This window comes from Colletotrichum costaricense (assembly GCF_030867565.1).
Source record: "Colletotrichum costaricense strain IMI 309622 chromosome Unknown Scaffold_5.1, whole genome shotgun sequence".
Lineage (NCBI taxonomy): Eukaryota > Fungi > Ascomycota > Sordariomycetes > Glomerellales > Glomerellaceae > Colletotrichum > Colletotrichum costaricense.
This window is the reverse complement of record NW_026848234.1, coordinates 2166313-2188164: the sequence shown is the minus strand read 5'-3', so window position 1 is coordinate 2188164 and position 21852 is coordinate 2166313. Positions and strand designations below refer to the sequence as shown.

Below are 21852 nucleotides of genomic sequence, written 5' to 3'. Positions count from 1 at the left end.
CCGGCTTGTTACCGCTTAGTCAAAGGCGCGAAAGGCGTCCATCGGCAATGGGGGGATGTGGTTCATTGAGCTAAATGGGGCATGCCCCGAATCTTTTCGGCTCACTTCTTATCGAGGGTCTATTTCTTATCAGGCGGAACGGGTAGCTCCCGCCGCGGAATGGATCCCTGATGTCTCTGAGAGGGTCGGAGGAGACTGTCCAGGCCTGGTCTTCGCGGAGTGCATACCATGTACCCAAGTCGCGGTCGCCCGCATGCCTGGGCAGTATCCCGTCGTGGGTGAAGGAACACCTTAAAGTAGAAGGTTCTTCACACACAGGGAGGTGAGACGAAGGGCGGATGAACCGCGCAGTGAGCCAGGTTGTTGAGAACGGGGCAAACCTGAAAGATTCGACAATGGATGACGTTGCCTCAATGTACCTCGGCTTGGAGGGGGACTGTCGCGGAATGTCCGACAGTGTAGGAGATGGTTGCCAGCCATCCATGACTCGAGCTTGTTGGTAGTTGCCAGTACGGAGTAAGGTGACATTATATTCAACTGTTTATAGAAACCGAGCCTAAACTTCAGACATTTCGAGAGAAGTGACTCAATGTTGCATCGAGACCAAGAGAGAACAAAAATCCAAGAATGTTCGGGGCACGGATAGTGATAGTGACATTTCCCAGGGCAACCAAGAGAGCGGGTCAGGAACAAGACTTTTGATCCCTGTTCCAATGGGTGAGCCAATTACAAGACCGAGAATTGAGCTGCCGAAAAGAGGTGAGTAGTCATTACCATATTGAACGAAGAGGTTCATACTAAGATAAGTGTGTAGTTGAAAGAGACTTGAATTTCTGCCTCTGGAACAACAAGGTTGTTGAATTAAGTTTATCCATGTGCTATTGGAGTCTGGTAGAGTCGCTTCAACTCCATTAAACAACCTTTACTATTAGCCTCTGTGCCCAGTCCAGTCTCACTCGCCCTCACTCACCACCTCTGTTCCCCTCCGAGTGCGGGGCTCTCCAAATTTTCATGGCCAAACATGCTGCCCGCCGAGTGGCGCACCGCACCATAAACCACCTCAGTCTAATTACAGGCCCAGCTGTATCGAGCCGCCAATTGACTCATACCGAACTCACCTGAGATTGTAAGTGTAGACAAGTCAATAAGTCTTGCACTTCTACTTTTACTCTAGTTGAGAGTGTCAAACTACTACACACAACTTCATTGGACAGGAAACCCATCCCCTCACCATGTCCCTCACCAACGCCTCCCCCGTCGATGCCGCAAAGGGTGCGAAATCGGCCTCTCACATCCTCGCGACCCTCCCTGCCGAAGCCCGCAACGATGCCCTCACGGCCATCCACGCCGCTCTCGCCGAGGCAAAGGACGACATTCTGGCCGCCAATGCGCGCGACCTGGAGCTCGCTCGCAAAGCCGCCGCCGATGGTCAACTGAGTCAGAGTCTCGTGTCCCGCCTGGACCTAGGCAAGAAGGGCAAGTTTGAGGATATGCTCAAGGGTATCTTGGACGTGAGAGGTCTCGAGGACCCAGGTATGTACTCACTCACTTTACCTCAACTCACAAGCACAACAGTCATTCAGTATTCTGACTCTCAATATAGTTGGCAAAGTCACACTCAGAACCAAGCTGGACGACGGCCTCGTCCTGGAGAGAGTCACCTGTCCCATCGGCGTCCTCCTCATCATCTTCGAGGCCCGCCCCGAGGTCATCGCCAACATCGCCTCCCTGGCCATCAAGTCAGGCAACGCCGCCATCCTCAAGGGCGGCAAGGAATCCACAGAGTCCTTCATCGCAATCTCAAAAGTCATCTCCGCCGCCCTCGACAAGTCCCAGGTGCCCAACCCGGCCGTCCAGCTCGTCACCACCCGCGACGTCATCCCCCAGCTCCTCGCCCTCGACGACTCCATCGACCTCGTCGTCCCCCGCGGCTCCAACGAGCTCGTGCGCTACATCAAGGAGTCGACAAAGATCCCCGTCCTCGGCCATGCTGACGGCCTCTGCTCTATTTACCTGACAGACTCCGCCGACGCCGAGATGGCGGCCAAGGTCCTCGTCGACTCCAAGACGAGCTACCCGGCCGCCTGCAACAGCGTCGAGACCCTGCTCGTCCAGGAATCCACCCTCGACTTCGTCTTCCCCGCCGCCGCGGAGGCGCTAGTCGCGGCCGGCGTCACGCTGCACTGCGACGCCAAGTCCAAGGCCGCTGTCCAGTCCAAGATCTCTGGCGACGCGGCCTCGAAGATCGTCGATGCCAAGGACGTAGACTACGACACCGAGTTTCTCTCTCTCGACCTCGCCGTCAAGGTCGTCTCGTCGCTCGAGGAGGCGGTGCAGCACATCCACGCCCATGGGTCCAAGCACACCGAGTGCATCCTCACCTCGTCGTCCGACGAGGCCGAGCGCTTCATGGCGGCCGTCGACGCCGCGGGCGTGTACTGGAACGCGTCGACGCGCATGGCGGACGGCATGCGGTACGGCTTCGGCACCGAGGTCGGCATCAGCACCAACAAGATCCATTCGCGCGGACCCGTCGGGCTGGAGGGCCTCATGATTTACAAGTACAAGATTCGCGGCCAGGGTCAGGTTTCGTTGGCGTACGGTGAGGGAGAGGGCCAGAAGCCGTTCAAGCACGAGAAGATGGCTTTCTAAATGGAAAGGGGAGACTGGGTGTAGACAAAAGGGAAGAAGAAAAAAAGCATGGGACCAACGGCGTTAGGTAGGCATTGTGGGAATCACGAAGGAAACGAATGAAGAGAAAAAAAGAAATCCAATGATCTATCTGCGTTATTTCTCTGAATGTTATCCCCTCTGCTCGTTCGCAGTCCGAAATGTCACTCGCAGTCCGCTGCTGGAATCGGCCCCACATTAGACGGCCGATATGGCCGGTCCGGTGTTGCTCCATTGGCCGGGCGCCATTCCACTTCGTGTTCCGCTCAGGTCTGTCACAAGCCAAACTTAGATTTGGTATTTGATTGCACTTCTGCAGGTCTCACAAGCGCTTCTGAAGGAATCTCTCAAGCATAACTTGGCAACGCCTCAACTCCATGTGCCTAAGTACTGGTAAGTACCTACCTCAGGTTTGTGGTCTTTAGTGTAGCCAAGCCCATCTACAATGTCTGCAAGAAACGACATCTATCAAAAGCTCAAAGGAAATGGTTCATCCCCTTTGACACGCAAAATTTGACAAAGTTCTTAAGGCTCAGAGAGCGGCATGAGATTCCCGAGAAATGGAATAGGTATAGAGGCAAAGGACCAATGGTAGGGCGAGTCGCCGTTGGACGTCTCTAAGCGCCGCCCCTCTTCACCTGACGCCGAAAAGAGTTAGAGACTCTCTCCATCGCGCTGGGCAAGCCCCAAACGATTGGACGACGGTCCAACATCGAAAGCTCACCAATACAACTGCCCTACCACTTTACCACAGCTACCACACTTATTCCCATGCAGGCCAACGGGAAGCTAGGGGTACAGGTGGCGGCGATGCGGCCACATTTCATGGCCATGACAGGGGATGGGGGTTCTGGCGGAGCTTCTTCCTGCAGCTCAGCAAGCTTGCCGGGATTGCTCTGGCGCGTGGGAAGCTCCCTCTTTAATGACCCAGAACCCCGAGGCACCCATTGTCTTTTTTGGCGCGACAATTGTTTTCTTTCTCTTGCTTCTTGGTGGTTTGAACATTCATCTCGGAAGCTTCGGCGACTCAAGACAAAGCGATAAAGGACTTGCTGTTCGTGAGACTTGAAGCTGACTGTATCACGACGCTCTGCAATTGGGCTGTTGGGTGACAAACTGTAAGTGCGGGGCAGGCGATGGCGATGGCGATGCCCATGAGGTGGGATGCGACCAGCTTGGCGTCCGACTGACCTGCTGCCAGATCAACTCACCATTCTTTTCTCTCGATTCCACTCACCTCGTCTTGTCTTTCAATTCGAGTCGGCTTCTTCTCGCAATAATATTCACGAAACCTACGCCACCGAGGAGACGCGACGTCTAACGAGAGATCATGTCTTCCCAATATTACCCACGTAAGTTCTTCACTCTCACCCCGCCATACAGCAAGGCAACGAAACTCGTGCTGACCACCACTTCCAGCTCCTCCGTCGGGAGGTACGTTGTCCAATTGAGCGAAAGCAGTGTCCCCGGATGAAAGCGCTGACAAGACAATCAAAATCACAGCGCAGCAAAACTATCCCCCGCCGCCGCAATCCCCTCCTGCGAACCAGACAAAGTTCTCGTACCCTGCTCCTCCTTCACAACCTCAGCGCAGCCATAGCGGGAGCTATCCACCACCGCCTCAGCCTTCGCAAGGGCAGTCGCAAAACTACCCTCCTCCGCCCCAAGCTGCCGGACAACACAGCAGCAACAACAATAACTACCCACCTCCTCCTCAGTCGAGCACGCCCCAAAACTATCCGCCTCCTCCCCAGTCGCCCGGACATGGCGCGAGCTATCCTCCTCCTCCGCAGGCATCGCCGAGTCAGGGGAGGACGTACCCGCCTCCTCCCCAAGGCACCACGACGCCCTCGCAGAATGAGGCGCAATACCCGCCACCTCCCGGTCTTTCCCAGCAGCAACAGCAGTATCAATCACCCCCTCAGCAGTCGCCGCAGCCCTCTCCTCAGCACCAGCAGCACCAACAGACGCAGCTTCCCCTACGGCAACCAGGCACCCCCGACTCCCAGCCTCAGTTCTCCCCTCCGCCTCCCGCCTTCGACGGACCGCCCGAGGCCTCCAGCCTGCCAGAGAAGCAGCACGTGGAGGAAGCACCAGTCGACACGAGCAACCCGTCCAACCTCGTGGGAGGCGCGCCCCCGCCCCAGCACTTCATCGGCGCCACCGCGACCGTCGACGATGTCGGCACCTTCAACGGAGGCAGCTACCGCATCAGCCACCGCGACAGCAACACCATCCTGACCGTCCAGCTCGCCATGGGGTGCCCACTGCAAGCGAAGCCCGGTGTCATGGTCGCCATGTCGCATTCCATCACACTCAGGGGCCAGATCAAGTTTAGCATGAAGAAGCTCGTGGCCGGCGCTGAGCTGGCGAGCTCGACCTACGTGGGACCCGGCGAGCTTCTCCTGGCGCCGCCTATGCTTGGTGATATCACTAGTCTGCGTCTCACGGGCAAGGAGACGTGGTCGGTTGGCCAAGACGCCTGGCTCGCTTCTACGCAGGGCGTGATCAAGGACTACAAGCGCCAGGGCCTCAGCAAGGCTATTTTCAGTGGCGAGGGCTTGTATGTGTACAAGATTAGCGGTACCGGGCTGCTTTGGCTGACCAGTTTCGGTGCCATTATCCGCAAAGATGTAAGTGCCCTGGGTACGACCTTATAAGTGATGTGAGGGCTAAACTTTTATCCAGCTCATGGAAGGCGAAAAGTACGTTGTTGATAATGGTCACTTGGTGGCATGGAATGTGAAGTACATTATGGAACGTGTCGCATCCGGTGGTATCATCTCTGGTCTCTCCTCTGGCGAGGGCCTGGTGTGTAAATTTACCGGCCCAGGAACTGTCTTCATGCAGACGAGGAATGCGGTAGGTTTCTGTCAACTGAATGTGCTGTCGTCGAATTACGCTGACATTATGGACCACAGAAACATTTCAGTGCTTACTTGTCTGGACAAGCGAATCAAGGCATGTAATGCAATGGATGAAGCCAGGCTTGACGAATGTACTGGCCGATGTTTTGTTTGCATACCTTACTCTATCTGGGTTCATCACAAGTTGGCAATGTTTCCGAGTTTTCTACGACATCTAGCGTGTTAAAATTGATATCCTATCTCTCTTTATTGACGCGTGTTTTCTTCCGGCGTTCTTTCAACAATGGCCATGATGCAGTATGATATTAGACTTAACTAAGGCTTGCGAGAGTATTTCAACAACGATATCAATGTGATGGTGGTTCTTGACTTGGTTCTTGCCCGACTCACTTCAGATACCTGCAAACTGTGCATCTTCCACAATCACTATACGCTAGAGTGGTTGCTCTTGGTCAGGCCTTCCCGGCAGCGAGGACGAGAACATGCAGCCTGCTGTTTCCTCACGACGATCCCGATGTTCCCCTTTCTTTCCTCATCTGCCACCACACGGAGCAAATTCTCCGGGCAATGCGTCGACAAGCATATACGACCTCGGCGCGTTTGTTTCCCGCCAACATACCGCCAACATCTCCATCATTCGTCAACATCACACCCACCACCTCAGCTCTCCAATTTTGGACACATCATCGCAGACTTAAGAGCCTCAGCGCGTGTTTTTTACATCAGCGAAGATCTCTCTTCACCTCACTTTGGGTTCATTACGCCTGTCGTCATAGCCTCCTCTGACAATTCCGGCTCTATTGTCCTTCTTCGGCCTGGACTTTCGTCGAGAACACCGCTATTCCAATCCACCATTTTCGACACTTCCAGCCAACCTAGAGCATCTACTCTTTCGTATGCCTCAGTATTTCTTCTTCCTTTCGGGTTAGAATGTGTCACTAACAAACATGGCAGAGACATGGAGAAGGCAGAGGTGGCATTGGCCTCTGCCAATTGGCGTAGGCCGTTGCTTCCTCACGATCATAATAAACCACAACTCAGCATGCGTCGAAGACGAAGAACAAATTCGAGTGCTGAAACCGACTCCAACGACATAGCTGAGTCGGCTACCCACTGGCGGAAGCCCGTGGCGGGCGTTTCCCCCTTTCAAACCGCGACCGATCCCATATCCAGAGACAACAGTAATGCCTCAACAAAGGGAATGATCATGATCGGTCGCGCGAAGAAGTGTGCCGTGGTCAATGCCGTACCTGTTCCGAGTAGTCAGAGCAAGAACTCCTCCTAGAAGCAGGGTCCTGACTCCTTGGTCTTGGACGTTTTTATCCACGAATGCACCGACCTCAATTGCAAGGAACACAACGGCATGTTCAACAACGCAGAGATACGCAGCATTAGAAATGCGAATCGTTTCAAGTCGCACATGCAGAGCGATAGTCTTGTCGACTTCAATAAGCAGTTGGAGGATACCAGGATCACACCTCGGAAGTCTTCCATGGCAGATCTTCTACGCCCTTGCAAGCACGAAGAGAGCGACGACTTGGGCAACAAGAACCATTCTACAGACCTACGGAAAGATCAAATTTTTAGTGACTCGGCCGTCATTCACGACCCAGCCATTATTGACATTGGTTTCCGGGATACCAAGCCAACAGACAGCGGTTCCGAACACAACCAAGATGATCGCTTTCAGGGGCTTCTGCGAAAACTCCAGCGACCTTTGCAAGATGAACAGTCAAAATACCAGGTCACCAGAAATGGCGTTGCTCGCCCAAGACAAGTTTCCGAGGATTCTGGTATTGATACCAGAGGACCGGCCAAGGCTCGAACTCTTAACCCACTAGCAAGGGAATTTTCCACCTTCGCTCCTCAGACATCTTCAGTCACATCAGACAAGGCTGAAGAGAGGGACAGGAAAACCATCATTTCTCTTCTGGAGCAACTAGTAAGCCAAACCTCCAGCAAAGCTCCTGGACAAGATCCAAACGAGATTATTGCCAACACAATCGCAAAGTTTGGCATCCAAGGAACGCAGGCTTTTCCACCATTCAATTTCCCCCCCTCCGTGCCGAGACCAACATTGCATCCGTCACTTTTCCAACAAACTCCTCCAGTATCTCTTAGTCCAGCTTTTGGTCCACAGAACAATATTGTCAGACCTCCACTAGATTTTTCAACCCAAATGCCGGCCGCACCATTCGATCCATCTGCTCCAGGTTTTACACCATCATTTGCAAACAACTCAACCGCCCCCCCTCTGCTGCCCCTCAGGTCACCGTTCAAACCAACTCGGTCTATTCTACCCGAATCTTCTCATGGTTCCGATACAAGCCGCGTTGCTTCGGCCATTGGTTTTGTCCGACAGATGGCCAACAGTCCGGTAGTGCCTATTGTCGGGCCTTTGACAACTCCGTTTCCGACGACACAAGCACTGCTACCTCATCACGGGTCTTTATTGAACGCAAATGCTCCTGTGTTCGGTACTAGCATGGCGCCCAGATGCGCTGCCAAGCCCCGAGTCCCTGATACAGTCGGCCAGCAGAGTTACGAAGCATACATCGAGTGGCGCAAGGCAAACGAGCCCGGCTATGCTCTTGAATGCAAGGCGAGACAGGCCAAGAGGGCACTTCGGCCTATTCCTGGCTGATTCCAGGGGTGAGCTGTGGTCTAAGCCATCTCAAAGGGTTGGCCATGGGGATGGTTCGGGCAAATGGCATACATGGGCGGAAGGGGGAGATTCAAAATAGCTAGCGAAGGGCGGCTCTCTCAGATCAATTCTGGCCTGTATTTGTACGACGAGATATTTTCATATCAATCGTTGGAGGATGGCAAGGGTGTAGGTTTATACAATGGTAGGGACTTGAAGAGTAGGATTACGTTTTTTTGGGGGCCCTTTAATCATTCTGGAAGGGCTGGAATCGAGGATAGGGGAGGTTGAGCGAGGAAGAGAAGCTCACGAGTCAACTCGGATTGCTTGCATTCAATAAAATTGCGTTATGGCTCATACATTTGCTCATGAGGCGAGTTCTTTTTGCTGACTTTGGGAAGCAAAAAGTGAATGCCGGGAACCTCGACGGTTGCAAGGGCTGGTGTTCGAGCGAGCTGGATAGTCAAATCAGAAGCCTCTTATAGCCCACATGCCAGCATCGGGGAACCTCCCAACACAGCAGATGTAAGACTTTTTGAAGCAGGAATGACGTAAAAACATCGACATGCTTGCTAGAGAGCGTATAGATTAGAAATTCGACCATAGGATACTAAGGCGGGCTGTTGAAGATTATTACGTCAGCTCCACTGTGTTTCTAGCGGCGAGCCTGCAGTCAGACGTGACAATTACTCGCCGCAGCCTGGATTCACCCAGACTATCCCGTGCAGTGGCTCGATATGTAGGAGCGACTATACAAGAACTCTTCTTCCAAAAAACCAATCACGGACAGTGCGAAGGGTGAACATGCTTTAGAGGGCACGCCTTATTCTCAATGTTCACACCGGACGCCTCACTACCGCTCATGGAAATGATCGTCCAAATCCAACCGTCAAAACTGAAAAGATTTGAACGGCAGAAGCTATTTTTGCACCCGTGATCAACTAGCAATAGATCTCATTGAGGTTGCCGTTATCAACATTCCCGAAACCGGTTCTCTGGGTCAGGAAGGGGAAATAGTGGTGATGTGACATTAAGTTTTGAATGTCTTGTCTTTTGATCCAAACACAGGCCTTCAGTTTACCCCGAAAACCAAGAAGGTAGACCATTCAAATCCAATATAATACTTCGTGTGTGCTTTGTCTGATTTGGTATTCTATCCTTTCGGAAGTTCCATACCAACCCTCTTCGCCACACCTCTTCTGCTAGGTCCCTTTCCAGTATTTGGCATACTTTTCATAGACAGGATAGCCTTGCGCTTCCTGAATGGCGTACTCAAGTCTCTTGTCCTTGTTTCTGCCGGACTTGCTATAAGCATTTTGAACTGGTTATTTGTGAGCTCCAAGAGTCCGTTGATGACTTGAAGCAGATTCTCTCGATACTTGGATCTCTCGTACAAAAGGACGCCGTCAAGCAGAACGAACACTGTGTTGGATACTGGTATTTGACGAATCATTGCAGCAAAGAGGCTGATAAGGTAGGAGAGATTGTTCTGTGTCTCTCGGATGTCTTCAAGCGATATGCGTGGTTCTTGCATTTGAGTAAAGACCGCGGGGTGTTGTCGAACTAGCTGCGCTATCAGGCTGCGCATAAGACCGGTTGGTCCAGGATTACTATCTTGAGGCGTTTCGAGGTGCCGTCCGCAAAAGAACACCAGGCCGATATACTCGTGTCTGGTTCGTAGGATTTGCACGAAGGCGACGCATAGCGCTGATAGAGGCGAAATCTCGGGGTAGTCACCAAGGTCGTAGTCCCCATGGATCAAGAGAGCGCCGTCTCCGAGACTACTCCTCTCGTTACTGGTGACCCAATTGCGAAATTCCCGTGTCTCGACAACCTCCTCAGCGCGGCCACGATCTTCAGCTGAGAAGGCAGTGGCTCTGTCGAGAATAAAAGCCATGTCTTCTTCATCCGTTCTTGTACCGTCTAAAGATCGAACAAGTTCTTCGGGGGAAACGGCAACTTCTGGAGGAGAAATGACTCTTGGCTCAGGTGTCGGTGTCCTGGATTCAACCGAGAGTTCGGACCCTTCTTCGAAAGGAAGCAACAGTCTGGCTTTCGATGAGGTTTCTGTGATACCTTGAAAATGTTAGCTTCAATTCCATGTCGTATTCTCCTTGAGATTACTAGCTCACTATAGCTTCTCTGTGCTGAAAAGTCGACAGGGTATGACATCTCCGTAAGCAACGAGTCCATAGTACGAATAGCTACGAAAGAAAAATTCTTCTTCAAATTCTCCGTCAACTGATCAATCCTTTCATCCATCTTTGCCCATTCTGATCATCAGCAACGGCATCTAATCATTAGCCTGAGTGTGTACGTGATTGCCTTCATGTGATTGCGCGTACGTGTGTTTTCCTGGTATTTGTGGCTCTTATCGACCTCGGATTGAAGCCTGTCCCCTGCCTTTTGGATTTCATTAAGAGACTCGACAAAAGAATGGAGGTACTCGTCACCTTGAAAGATGGATCGACGCAGTCGTGAAACTGGATAAAGAACTGGTCAATTGTGACACATGCCTCCCGTACGTGCTGCTCATGCGAGCTGATTTTGCAGAATCTCAGGAATGATTCTCAAAACTATACATTAAAAACGGGAAACGGCTTTCAGCTTACCTTGCCAGCTAATATAGAACCCGATTGCTCCTTCTGCCGCTTTCAATATAGATACAACGAGATTAGCAGAGGCCTTGGCGATATTTTCATCGTTTCGAAAAAGGCTGGACCAGACTTCAAGGTCTTCAAACTTAGATGCTAGGGCATCTTCGTCGAAACTTGCATCTAGTTGTGTCCGAATCTTTGCGGCTTCTTTCCACGCCTGTGTGCACAGTCAGTCAGAAATGCCGCATTCTAACTCACAAAATCGAGATACAGAACAGACTCGAAGCACTTTAGAGTTAGTTTCCGCGTACCTTTAGCAATAAATCCAGGGTACCTAACACGGGAGTGGCAATGGGATGACTTGGAACAACCTTGATGACTTGCTGAAGAGGTGTCGCAACAGTCTCTCCAACCCGGCGACTAGATCTCTTGATTTTCCCAAGGACCTTATGATAGCACTTGTCGTCTGTTCTGATACCATTATACTTGTCGCGGGCTCTGTCAAGAGTGTTTGTGACATCTGCCCATTTTTCCGCCTCTCGGATACTGAACCCTTTATCCTCTCGGCCGGAGGCCTCAGGAGTCTCACGAAGACGGTCCATGGCTTTAGGCCAGATCAATCCCCAGAATGTCATATCTTCAATGCTAGGTGGCAGTGGACGAGCAGCTTGTTGGCTTGGGCGCGGGGAGAGCACCGCGGGGCATGCCAGATCCTTAGATTTAGCAGCTTGATCAGATGGAACGAAAGGCACCGTATGGTTGGAACTCGTGGGTGACGACCAACCCGAGCTGATTGCGACGAGCCGGTTGCCATTGCCATCATGAAATCTTTCCGGGTACTCGAAGGCTGGGTGGTATCGAGGCAATCTGTTGTCGATGAAGTCCACGACAGGTGTTTGCAAACGAATGGGGAGTGCGGATCCTCCAGGGCGACTTGTATCAGACATCTTCGAAGGAAGGTAGACTGAACTCTGAGGGAACACGAGGACTGCGAGGTCAAAGACCGGATGGTTAGAAGAGGTCCGACAGGTTCAATTGTTTCAAGAGACAAAGAAGGGTATCGGTTTCTGCGAAAAGACAAACACTTCCTAATTCTTCGATTCGGGAGACACTTTGGCGAGATCGAAAAGTTGCAGACCTGCCACTCCGATTCGGGTACTAATCCTCTGGATCATTTGTATGAGGTGACACCGGCGCACGTGGTCAAAACTCCTCAGGCGGCCTATGATGGATTGCCATGTATCTCGTGATTCCCCTCTTCATGCATTCCAAGTATCTACTGTGGGATTGTTACACCTACAAACTTGATTGACGGAAAGAACGTCGGCTACGGGTCTGCTCGCCTCCGCATGATAGCCTGCCTTATCTATGTGACACTAACACGCATACCCTCGGCGTGAAAAGCAGCCTCAGCGAATAGATCTCTGGGGGTGCCACAGCCTGCTTAACACCTCCAGATTGGAAATGCAGAATATCATCAGCCGATGGGCATTGTATGCTTACATAGGTTGCATCTGAATGGACGCAAGACAATCGGGATCAATATATTGAAACCAAGCCCTTGGCACCGAAGATAAAGCGCGTAGACTGTGTGATCATTGGCCTTGTTAGGAGTTTTCACCAGACCATTGGCAGGTTCCTCAGGCGAGAACCACCTGCATGAGACTGGCCGGCACATCGGCTGCAAAAATAGTGATGCCGCTTACCGTCGCTGTTACTAGATATCAACGTGACTATCATAAGCGAGATATTTCAGCTTTCTTTACCTATTATGTGCATATTTGAGGATCTTTTTCAAAGGTCTTTGCGGAGATTTTACGAAGATATAAAGTCCGTATCTGCTTTTCACCGATCTTGAATCTGTTCTGTGGCAAGCCTTCTGTAACTCGAATGTCTGAGCTTTCATCCCAGTACGTAGTCATTCATCATATTAATATTCTACACAGCTTTTGGATTTAGCCAAATTTTGTAAAGGATTATGACGGCGTTGCTGACTCTGGATGATAGGATTGGGCTGCTTGACTCGGAACTCATTTTGGCCATGGAGAACATTGCCCAGCAAACCCAACCCGATGACGTTCATCACGAGGCCAACGTCAATAAGAATGATACCACTTCTACGGCGGGCACCTTACATCCCTCTAGTGTCCGTGGAGACACTGCCGGCTTCGTTGGTGAGACTATTGCCAACACGGGAACCATCTTGGATGTCGACCAAGGGGTGCATGCCGGACTTGTCACAGTGTCAGCACGACAGTACCGAGACCTCATTTCAAAGATCTCCGAATTGGAGCAGAAGCTAGCCCAAGTCGACGATGTAGTTGACAAAGTGGTCGAGAAAAGGATATTCGCGGCCCCGTTAAACAAACGCTATGGCTTCGACGTTACAGGGTACGATGAAATCTTCGGTTCAAACAGCACCGCTATACAGCGAGATTTCTCTCGCATGATCATGCGCAGTTCTGAGGCCATTGAAGAACTCGGCTACGTGCTGGGGACATACAGGCGGTACTGGACGTCGCACCAAGTTCAGGGGGATAAGAATCAGGAAGACAAAGACGAGGAAGCTGAGAAGCACAAGATTGTAGAGACGACTTCAGACGAGTCCTTGCTGGCTGCCGAGATGCTTACGGACGCTGTTGCAGCAACGGCGTTGCAAACAACCTGGGAAGTCTTTCAATCCCAGAACTCGGGTAGTATCAACACTATCGTCAACCCCATCCAGCTCGTCGTTGGCGAGCCCGAACTATCATTCCGAGGGATTTTCAACAACTTCATTCAAGAGCCCGACAGGAAACTTGCATCACGCTCTTTGCCCCCAAAGGCGAGTGCGAACAAGACTCTCGGAGAATCGCCGCTGCCAGAACGAATCCTAATCCACTCACCTGAGATAATGAAAGCTCTAAGTGAGGCCTGCGAGGATTCATTCATTGGCAGACAAAGCACCACGTTCCTTCGGCCCTTCAAGATGTTTACTTACTACGAGCAAACGATTCGAGATCATGCAGCGAAGCTCGAAGTCAGTTATGCGAGCAATGCCAATGTCACCTCTGAAGCTGAACCTGTCACACCTGTCGAGACTAAGCACACCTCAGAAGGCGATAGTGGCGAACTAGCCAAGTCTGAAGAAGCGTCCTCGGTTCTACCTCAGGACGAAGCAGATTTGAAATGTCCTATCACACTGCTACATATTCGCTGCCTGACGAAGTTATTGGACGATACCGTATGCACAAGACGAGAGTATCTGGCAAGTACGGAATGTGAGAAGATCACATTCAGCGACATCTGGTATCTCTTCCAGCCAGGAGAGGAAGTCATCGACCAGGCTAATAAACAGGCCTACCGTGTGCTGCGCGTCTCGATGCCCAAGCACAAGGTCATTCCACCATACCTCTTTATACGAAATTCCAATTCAGAGAACGCTAAAGAGAAGCCAGCCATCATTCAGTGCCTCTACATAGACTTCGACGGAGAGAATCTTGGTCCTGTGACCAAAACCTTTGAGATACCTCGATTTGACACGGACAAACCAATCAAGTCGTTACCGATCTACCCTCTTCGGATGATCAGGGAGGACGGATTCCGCGAAAGGCTGATGGAAAGAGGCAAGATGCTGTGGGACGTGATCCAGGTCAAGCCAATGTATTACAAAGGTAATGTTATCGACACAAGGCAGGATGCTGACAGCCAAGTCATGATCGACTTTACTGAAGCCCTAGCATATGCGCACGAACATAACAAGGATTGGAAGCCGAAAGTTGACTTCATCAGCACATCGACTGAGGAGAGCAAGACAGATGACACAACTAGCGACTGCGATGCCATCTGTTGCCGAGGTCAATACGTTTTCGACGACTCATTTGTCGAAGACAGTCTGACTGAGGATTTCATCGCTAAACTATTCCCGCAATCTCCGACGGAACGCCGGTCACTCATTATATACCCACATGCATTAAAAGATTTACTTGAATCGAAGAGCACACCCGGCGCGGACGAGCTTGTAATCATGAGCTATAGAGTCTTCGGATTCCTCCTGAGAAACCGTCAATGGGGTAAGGACGTTTTCTTTGCTTTTCAAATTCCACTGTGCCTCTGACATTAGTCATCGTCGAGAAACTGATGCATTACGTCTTATCTAGCGCAACTTGACCTCACGTATCTGAAGGGCGAGAATGAGGATAGCAGAACCAGTGCCTTAGACGCCTTTGAGCGTCTGGTTCTTCCCGAAGGACACAAAGAGATGGTCAAGTCATTGGTGACACAACATTTCCGAGACAAGAAGGCCAGGGAGAAAATGGTTGACCGAAACCCCCACGCTGATGCGTCTTCTGATCTCATTCGAGGAAAAGGTAAGCATAGCATTGATTTTCGATCGATTGTATTTGTCAGAGAACTAAAATAGGGGCCCTGCTAGGACAAGGCCTCATCATTCTCCTTCACGGAGCCCCCGGTGTAGGGAAAACCACCACAGCAGGTTAGTCGTTTCCTACGGCAGCTTATCATACACGCTTCCATCCGACTTGACTTGACGGTCGCTAATGATATGAATCGATTATATAGAGGGCATGGCCGAAACCTTCAAGAAACCTCTTTTTCAGGTTACCTGCGGTGAGAATTCCACGGTTGAAATGCTATGAGTGAAATCTGACGCATATAGGCGATCTCGGAACGACCGCTTCAACGGTTCAGACAGAGTTGGAGAAGAACTTCACACTAGCCAGCAGATGGGACTGCATTCTTCTCTTGGATGAAGCTGAGGTCTTTCTTGCGTCTAGGGAGCGGAAAGACCTAACGAGGAATGGTCTCGTCGCGAGTAAGCTTGGCTATCATGCTCGCTCTGTACAAAGGCTCTGCTGACTGAAATGAACACAGTCTTCCTCCGAGTGTTGGAATACTACACCGGAATTTTGTTCCTTACAACTAATCGTGTCGGTGACTTCGATGAAGCCTTCGCTTCCCGAATCCATATGAGCCTCTATTACCCTAAGCTCGATCTCGACAAAACGCTGGATGTCTTCAGGCTGAACTTCGACCTTATCAAGAACAGATTCGATCTGAGACGTCGCAAAATCTTCCTCGACGAGGATTCAATCATTGACTTTGCGAAGAAGCATTTCGAGAGTAATGGAGACGACAAGAAGCAGGGCTTACGGTGGAACGGCCGCCAAATTCGCAATGCGTGCCAGACAGCACTTGCCATGGCTGAGTTCGATGCGCTCAATAGTGATCTGAGAGCTGACATCGATCCTTCCCCATTTGTGCATCTCAGACTCGATCATTTCCGCATCATTGAGAAGGCTTATGATGAATTCGCCATCTACCTCGGCGACGTCTATGGCGCTAACTTTGATGAGCGGGCCGCAGAAAACAAGATACGCTGATTAAGCAGACGTGACCAAGCAATTGGCGTAGGTGTTGGGAAGTCACTCAGATGTAGACATTCATTTTATCGAACGACTCGCAGGAGTTACAATACACGATGATCTATTAGAAACATGGTGTCCCTGGGGATGTTCTTTTGATCAAAATCATCTCCTCGGTGGAGGGTGTAATTCTACGAAAGCAAAATCCCACATACCTTTAAGAGGGAAATAACAAGTTCCTTAGAGCGACGGGTTTCATAAAGTACGCTGAACATAGCTTCAGAAGCGTGGTATTCCATTCGGACAGCCTCCAACGCCGTTACGGCGGCGGGATATAACGACGCCTCGTCTATCCAGTAGAGCTCCAGGCAAAACATCTCAATCCAGCTTTTCATATGTGGCCAGAGGTTCTCAATAGGGGAGAGATCAGAGCTATACGGCGGCTAGTGCATCACAGAAAGCCCTCGGTCTTCAAGCCAGTCCTTTATAACCCTCCCCATATGAGGGCCAGCATCAAGTGGATATAGGTAAACAGTAATTAAGGATCCCTATAGCCTGGCTAAAAGAACGAGACCTTACCGTAATTAATAAAACTATATAGATACTGTCGGCCTCGAAGTATGCGATGCAGCCACTACTAACTCACGCACCTTCCTTCCTCTGGTTCACCCAGCCACATCGCGGACCTTTTCATCCGATACCTTTGCTGCCTGCCACCCGAATACGCAACAAGCCCTCATATACCCCTCCAAGTCCAATTCCGTCACCAGCACAGCAGGCGCCCGTCTAGGTCGACGGGTCAGGTCAAACTGTGGCGTGGGTGGTGGAATGGTTAATGGTCAACAATCAAATCGCCAACCAGCCTACTCGACGACAGGCTCAGCGCATACGAGTACCCGAGTTCGAATCCCAGCATGAGCGCCAGAGATGTAGCCCCCAGTTCAGCACCGGGGGGGTGAACTCTTTTGCCATTTTGGGTCTTTTTTTGACATGTTCGTTATAGGGAAAGGAAAAAGCACGTATTTGTTTTTGTGGTATCTGTGTGCAAAGTCGTAATATATCGATCGCCATCATCATATCCCATACCTGCGCGCCCCAATGTTGAATCATCGGGTACAAACTGGCGATGTAATCTCTAGACGCTGCAAATCCAGCGAATTCATTCTCTCTCACACTGCCCCGATCTGCAAGCTTACCCACCATACTCAAATCACAATCATAGACAGCGTCAAACAACAAAAGAGAAAACATCAAAGCCCTTCAATACCATACGCCTTGATCGCGGTACCGCCAAACAGGGCCGCCTGGTCCTCTGGCTCGAGGGTAGCCATGTAGCAGGTGCGCTCGACAAGCAGCTTCCACTTGCGCCAGGCCTCGTCGACGCCGACGGTGCAGACGGGCCAGTCGGAGCCGAACATTGTGCGGCGGGTGCCAAAGGTGGCGAGGACGACGCCGAGCCAGGGGAAGATTGCCTCGAAGATTGCGTTGGGGTCCTGCTTCTTGAGGGAGTCGGGCATCTCGGAGAAGCCGCCCGAGAGCTTCATGTAGGTGTTTGAGCATTTGGAGAGGGCGTAGATTGCGGTGCGCCAGTGGACGAAGGAGGGGTCTGTTGTGTTTATGATGCCGAGGTCGGGTTTGCAGAGGTGGTCTGGTTAGGGTGTGTTTGTTAGCTCCTGGTTTTGAATGAAGGGCATGGGAGATAGTAGAGACAGGGAAGGGGGAGGACCGACTGATGACAAAGGTGACCTTCTCCTCCTCCGGAACACCCTCGTGAGCGCGCGAGATAATCTCCAACGCCTCGTCGAGCTGCTTGTTGCCGCGGCGGTGCTGGTCGACGCCCATATCAAAGACGAAGCCCCTCTTGCCCAGAAGCTTCAAGCTGTCGATGAAATCGTCCGTCAACCCCGCGCCGTGCGGCTTATCCTGCAACAGATACCGGAACCCGCGAATCTTCGGCCAGACGGCGTCGCCCGCAACAGTCTTGACGTGGTCGAGGTACTTCTCCATGGCGGCGGCGCCGGAGGGTAGAGGGGCCCAGGGGACGATGCCCAGACAGAGGCTGGCGTGGTCGGGGCTGTGACCCTCGCCGTCGCGCGGTTTGCCCTCGGCGATGCGGCGGAGCCAGGAGACCTCCATCAGGGGGAACTCCCAGCCGGACGCATCGCGGGCGCCGGCTTCGAGGTCGTGTTTGCGGTCTGTCTCGAGGAAGATGAAGCCTTTGAGGTTTGCGGGGGAGCCGGTGGCGGCGACGTAGTCTTCGACCGAGTGCTGCTTCGCGAGGGGGTTTTCGGGGGTCGCCCAGGCGAGGGTCTCGATTTCTTGCTCTGGGTAGAGGTGGATGTGGGAGTCGATGATGGGGTAGTCGGCGGCCATGGTGGGCTTTTGGGAATGCTTTGGAGGGGGGGGGGCTGCGTGCCGGTTCTGTTTTATGGGAGGTTGGCTGCTTTCTGGTGATTCAATTGATATTTTGCGTCTGAGACGGATGGGCCAAGAGTGAGGCTGAAGACGAAAAGTCCAGCGTCGTTTGTTGTAGGAGAACGCTCGAGCTAGGCCAGGAGAAGATGAGAGAGGAGAGACAGAAAGAGACGTGGAGTCCCCGCACCTATTTCTTTGACATCGCGGGGTTGTAACAGCGACACACACACCCTTGTCCTGACGCCCTAGTGCCCCACTGCCGGTCCCCCCCCCCCCCCTTTTCTGACGTTGTTGGATAGTGCTCCCCCCACCGCCTTTCTCCAGGGGATCTTTCCCCCGAGCACCGACCTCTCGGGGCATTTATGCGGAGAAGGGTGACGGACCACCTCCGGCGCGGACACCGAAGGCTTCTTGGACTCCGTCCCGGTCTGCCGGCGTAGACATCGCCCACTTGCCAATTTCGGCAATTCAAAGTTTACTACAACATTTCCGTCAAGACTTTGACCTCGAATACAGATTAATTCATTTACAAGAAATTTCCACTGGCATCATTCATATTTGTTCAAACTCATGTTCAAGGACGGGTACTGATCACGCTTGTCACGCAGCGGGTGCACAGTTGAGGTTGCGTTCAAATGATGGATAGATTCATATCGGCATCTATCCAAAGCCGCCTGTGGCGGTCATCTTAACTATCTACATGAATTCGCCTTCATGAAAAAAAGCAGCCATGCCCGGGGGCTTTCCAAAAGCCCAGCCCCCGGCAGCCGCTTGGAAACGGTCTCTTCCCCAGGAGCAGCGGATGCGCTGGCTCCTTTTCCAACCCCTGGAGTCTTGGTCTCTCGCATTCCTCCCCTATTATGAAAGGGAATACGAGGATGGCTCCGCTGTTGTCAAGTGAGGACATGACAAACGAAACGGTTGAGTTTGGTTCACGCGCGCGGCGGCCAAGCACCTCCGTCTACGGGACAGACGGCGGCGGCCACCGCGGCGCGGGGTCGCAGCATCGACCCACTTGGAACGAGGAGGCGGGCGGGCCCGAGACCGGCTCGGGTTCGCAACTGCCTTTCCTCGGTGGATGCAATGATTAGCACGTCGGCGAGCGCGGGGCAGTCGCGCGACGAAATGAATGTACGGGCCACATGGGGGCCTTCTATCTTCGTGTATTTGGTGGCTTTCCTTTCGGCGGTGGTTGTGGTCACTCCCATCCCAGGGCAGGATTGGAAGCTCTTCACCTGACGACGATGCCGTGGCGGCGGGTGGTGGAGGGAGCGTACTCCTCCTCCTCCTCGGACTCGGAGTCGGAGCAGTCGGAGCTGTCGTCGTAGCCGCAGCGTGCGCCGCCGCAGTCGATCTTGACGCGGTCGCCCTTGCGGGTGATGCCGTAGCGCTCGCAGGTGCAGGTGCTGACGTCGGAGCCGGGGGTGCTGTAGCCGGAGAGCGAGGAGCTGGGGCTGGAGCTGTCGGAGCGGTAGGAGAGGCTGGAGCCGGTGGAGGAGACGGGGGAGCCGGAGGCGGAGAAGTCGGTGACGATGTCCTCCTCGTCGAAGCCGGCGGCGCCGAAGCGGGCGGTGAGCTCCTCAATGGTCTCGTCGTCGCAGTAGTCGCTGTTGAGGATGTGCTGGGTGGCGTGGGGCGACATGGGCTTGGGGGCCTTGATCTGGGAGACGGAGAGGGGGCGTCCCTTGGGGATGTCGCGCGACGAGGAGCGGTGGCGGCTTGACTTGGAGTCCTTGTCCTTGGAGGAGTGGCGAGAGCTGCGGGACGAGGAGTGGGAAGAGGACTTTGAGGAAGACTTGGAGGAGCTGGTGCTGCTCGACTTGGAGCTGGACTTGCTGGAGGACTTTGAGCCGGCGGGGACGTCGAGGATGTTCAGCTCGCGGCCGGTGGTGGGCTCAACGGTGGAGGCGACGCTGGGGTTGTGGGCAACGTGGTAGCCGTCGATGATGTAGTAGTACCAGTAGCGGGAGCCGGCGGAGAGAGTGGAGCCGCCAAACTTGAAGGTGCCCTTCCATGAGCCGGACTTGGAGGAAGTCTTGTCCTTGGAGAGAGGGAGCTGGCCGACGTAGCCGTCCCAGGAACCGAGCAGGTGGACGGTCTTGACACCGGAGGAAACACGAAGGGAGAAGGAGAGTTGAGTGGACGACATTATTGCGGTATTTGACGTTTAAACGGGTGCTGCGATTAAGTGGTTTTGCTGAATAATGTGCGTTGAGCAAGAAATTCCAGATTTCCGTTACTAGGGGATAAGTTGACCGGCAACTTTGGTGGTGATGATTTGCAAAAAATTGGGTATTAGTTTGGAGTGTGAATTAAGATAGAGACCGGCTCTATGGAAAGAAGAAAGAACAAAAAAGGAGGAGAGGAAAAAACGAAGAACTGGAATTAGTTGTTTGATTGCTTGCTGAAGAGAGAAAGAGGAAAGGGAATCGAAGAGGATGGGATGCTTCCATTATATGGTTTGACGGGCCGTCCTAGGAGGCCCAGGAGAGGCCATGATTGAGGCCAACACCACCACCACATGTCTCCTCCACCTGTCTAGTGTGCGCTACCTCTGTGCTCCCGTCACCTTGTTGGTGGTGGTGGGCTGGGATACCTAGACAGCCACTCGAGATGCGGTGCTACTGGCGCCGGTTCATGGCTGGAGCAACGCAACGGGGAACTTGTTGCTCGTCAGCAAAAAGTGTGGACTGTGGAGCGTGCCGTACACAGTAGCGTGCAAAAAATCAAGCGTCAGTCGACTGGACGACCCAATGAGAGAAGAGCTAGGGAGGACGAGGCTTGTGGATGGTCGATGCAAGCAACCAATATCACACTGGTGATGAGCTTCGCGGGCAACGTCGAAAGGATCAGCCGGCCGGGGTTCCCCCTCGTCCAAGAATGGACACCCACACACAGCTGTGTACTGTGGTTGGCTGTGTGCCCTCTCTCCGAGGTATACTGGCAAATAGGAACGAAAGCAGCTTTTCTGTCGATGGGGGGACCATCGTAGCCGTCACCTCTCTCTCGTTGCCCGTTGCCTTAGTGGTGCTACCATAAGATGGCCGCCGGGATGGGCCATGTCTGCACGCTGGGCGGTTAAGCTGCATGGTGAGGGGAGCCTGGGAGAGGTGAGAGTTGAGAGAGAGGGAGGGGTTCTCTGGGCAGCCGTCAGCCAAAATAGAAGAGAAAAGTGGGATTGGTCGGGACTAAAGCGCGGTACGTCCCCACATTTCCACGTTCTCTCCGATCTTTGCGTGAGATGTGGGGCCGGTCGTGCTTTTCCGCTCGAATTGGGCGTCTAAATCCCTGCCATC

The 21852-nt window shown here is 52.6% G+C and overlaps 8 protein-coding genes across 8 annotated transcripts; 5 read left to right on the top strand and 3 right to left on the bottom strand.

Annotated features, from left to right (window-relative positions):
- Positions 1 to 1232: 1232 nt before the first annotated feature.
- CCOS01_05862 (glutamate-5-semialdehyde dehydrogenase) lies at positions 1233 to 2652 on the top strand (the record flags this gene model as incomplete). The annotated part of the gene is made up of 2 exons (XM_060454038.1): positions 1233 to 1533; positions 1604 to 2652. The coding sequence occupies 2 exons, from the start codon at positions 1233 to 1235 to the stop codon at positions 2650 to 2652; spliced, it is 1350 nt and encodes a 449-aa protein (XP_060315810.1).
- Positions 2653 to 4000: 1348 nt separating this feature from the next.
- CCOS01_05861 (uncharacterized protein) lies at positions 4001 to 5639 on the top strand (the record flags this gene model as incomplete). Its single annotated transcript, XM_060454037.1, has 5 exons — positions 4001 to 4022; positions 4090 to 4104; positions 4174 to 5303; positions 5359 to 5532; positions 5592 to 5639. The coding sequence occupies 5 exons, from the start codon at positions 4001 to 4003 to the stop codon at positions 5637 to 5639; spliced, it is 1389 nt and encodes a 462-aa protein (XP_060315809.1).
- Positions 5640 to 6495: 856 nt separating this feature from the next.
- On the top strand, positions 6496 to 6822 carry CCOS01_05860 (uncharacterized protein; the record flags this gene model as incomplete). The annotated part of the gene is made up of 1 exon (XM_060454036.1): positions 6496 to 6822. The coding sequence occupies one exon, from the start codon at positions 6496 to 6498 to the stop codon at positions 6820 to 6822; it is 327 nt and encodes a 108-aa protein (XP_060315808.1).
- A 78-nt stretch (positions 6823 to 6900) lies between these two features.
- CCOS01_05859 (uncharacterized protein) lies at positions 6901 to 8181 on the top strand (the record flags this gene model as incomplete). The annotated part of the gene is made up of 1 exon (XM_060454035.1): positions 6901 to 8181. One exon carries the CDS (start codon positions 6901 to 6903, stop codon positions 8179 to 8181), a length of 1281 nt encoding a protein of 426 aa, XP_060315807.1.
- Positions 8182 to 9383: 1202 nt separating this feature from the next.
- On the bottom strand, positions 9384 to 11725 carry CCOS01_05858 (uncharacterized protein; the record flags this gene model as incomplete). Its single annotated transcript, XM_060454034.1, has 5 exons — positions 9384 to 9486; positions 9576 to 10248; positions 10527 to 10664; positions 10794 to 10995; positions 11090 to 11725. 5 exons carry the CDS (start codon positions 11723 to 11725, stop codon positions 9384 to 9386), a joined length of 1752 nt encoding a protein of 583 aa, XP_060315806.1.
- A 943-nt stretch (positions 11726 to 12668) lies between these two features.
- On the top strand, positions 12669 to 16159 carry CCOS01_05857 (uncharacterized protein; the record flags this gene model as incomplete). The annotated part of the gene is made up of 7 exons (XM_060454033.1): positions 12669 to 12688; positions 12786 to 14830; positions 14918 to 15127; positions 15193 to 15252; positions 15339 to 15386; positions 15436 to 15591; positions 15651 to 16159. The coding sequence occupies 7 exons, from the start codon at positions 12669 to 12671 to the stop codon at positions 16157 to 16159; spliced, it is 3048 nt and encodes a 1015-aa protein (XP_060315805.1).
- Positions 16160 to 17391: 1232 nt separating this feature from the next.
- Positions 17392 to 18514, bottom strand: CCOS01_05856 (amidohydrolase; the record flags this gene model as incomplete). The annotated part of the gene is made up of 2 exons (XM_060454032.1): positions 17392 to 17789; positions 17872 to 18514. The coding sequence occupies 2 exons, from the start codon at positions 18512 to 18514 to the stop codon at positions 17392 to 17394; spliced, it is 1041 nt and encodes a 346-aa protein (XP_060315804.1).
- A 1273-nt stretch (positions 18515 to 19787) lies between these two features.
- CCOS01_05855 (uncharacterized protein) lies at positions 19788 to 20705 on the bottom strand (the record flags this gene model as incomplete). The annotated part of the gene is made up of 1 exon (XM_060454031.1): positions 19788 to 20705. The coding sequence occupies one exon, from the start codon at positions 20703 to 20705 to the stop codon at positions 19788 to 19790; it is 918 nt and encodes a 305-aa protein (XP_060315803.1).
- Positions 20706 to 21852: the final 1147 nt, after the last annotated feature.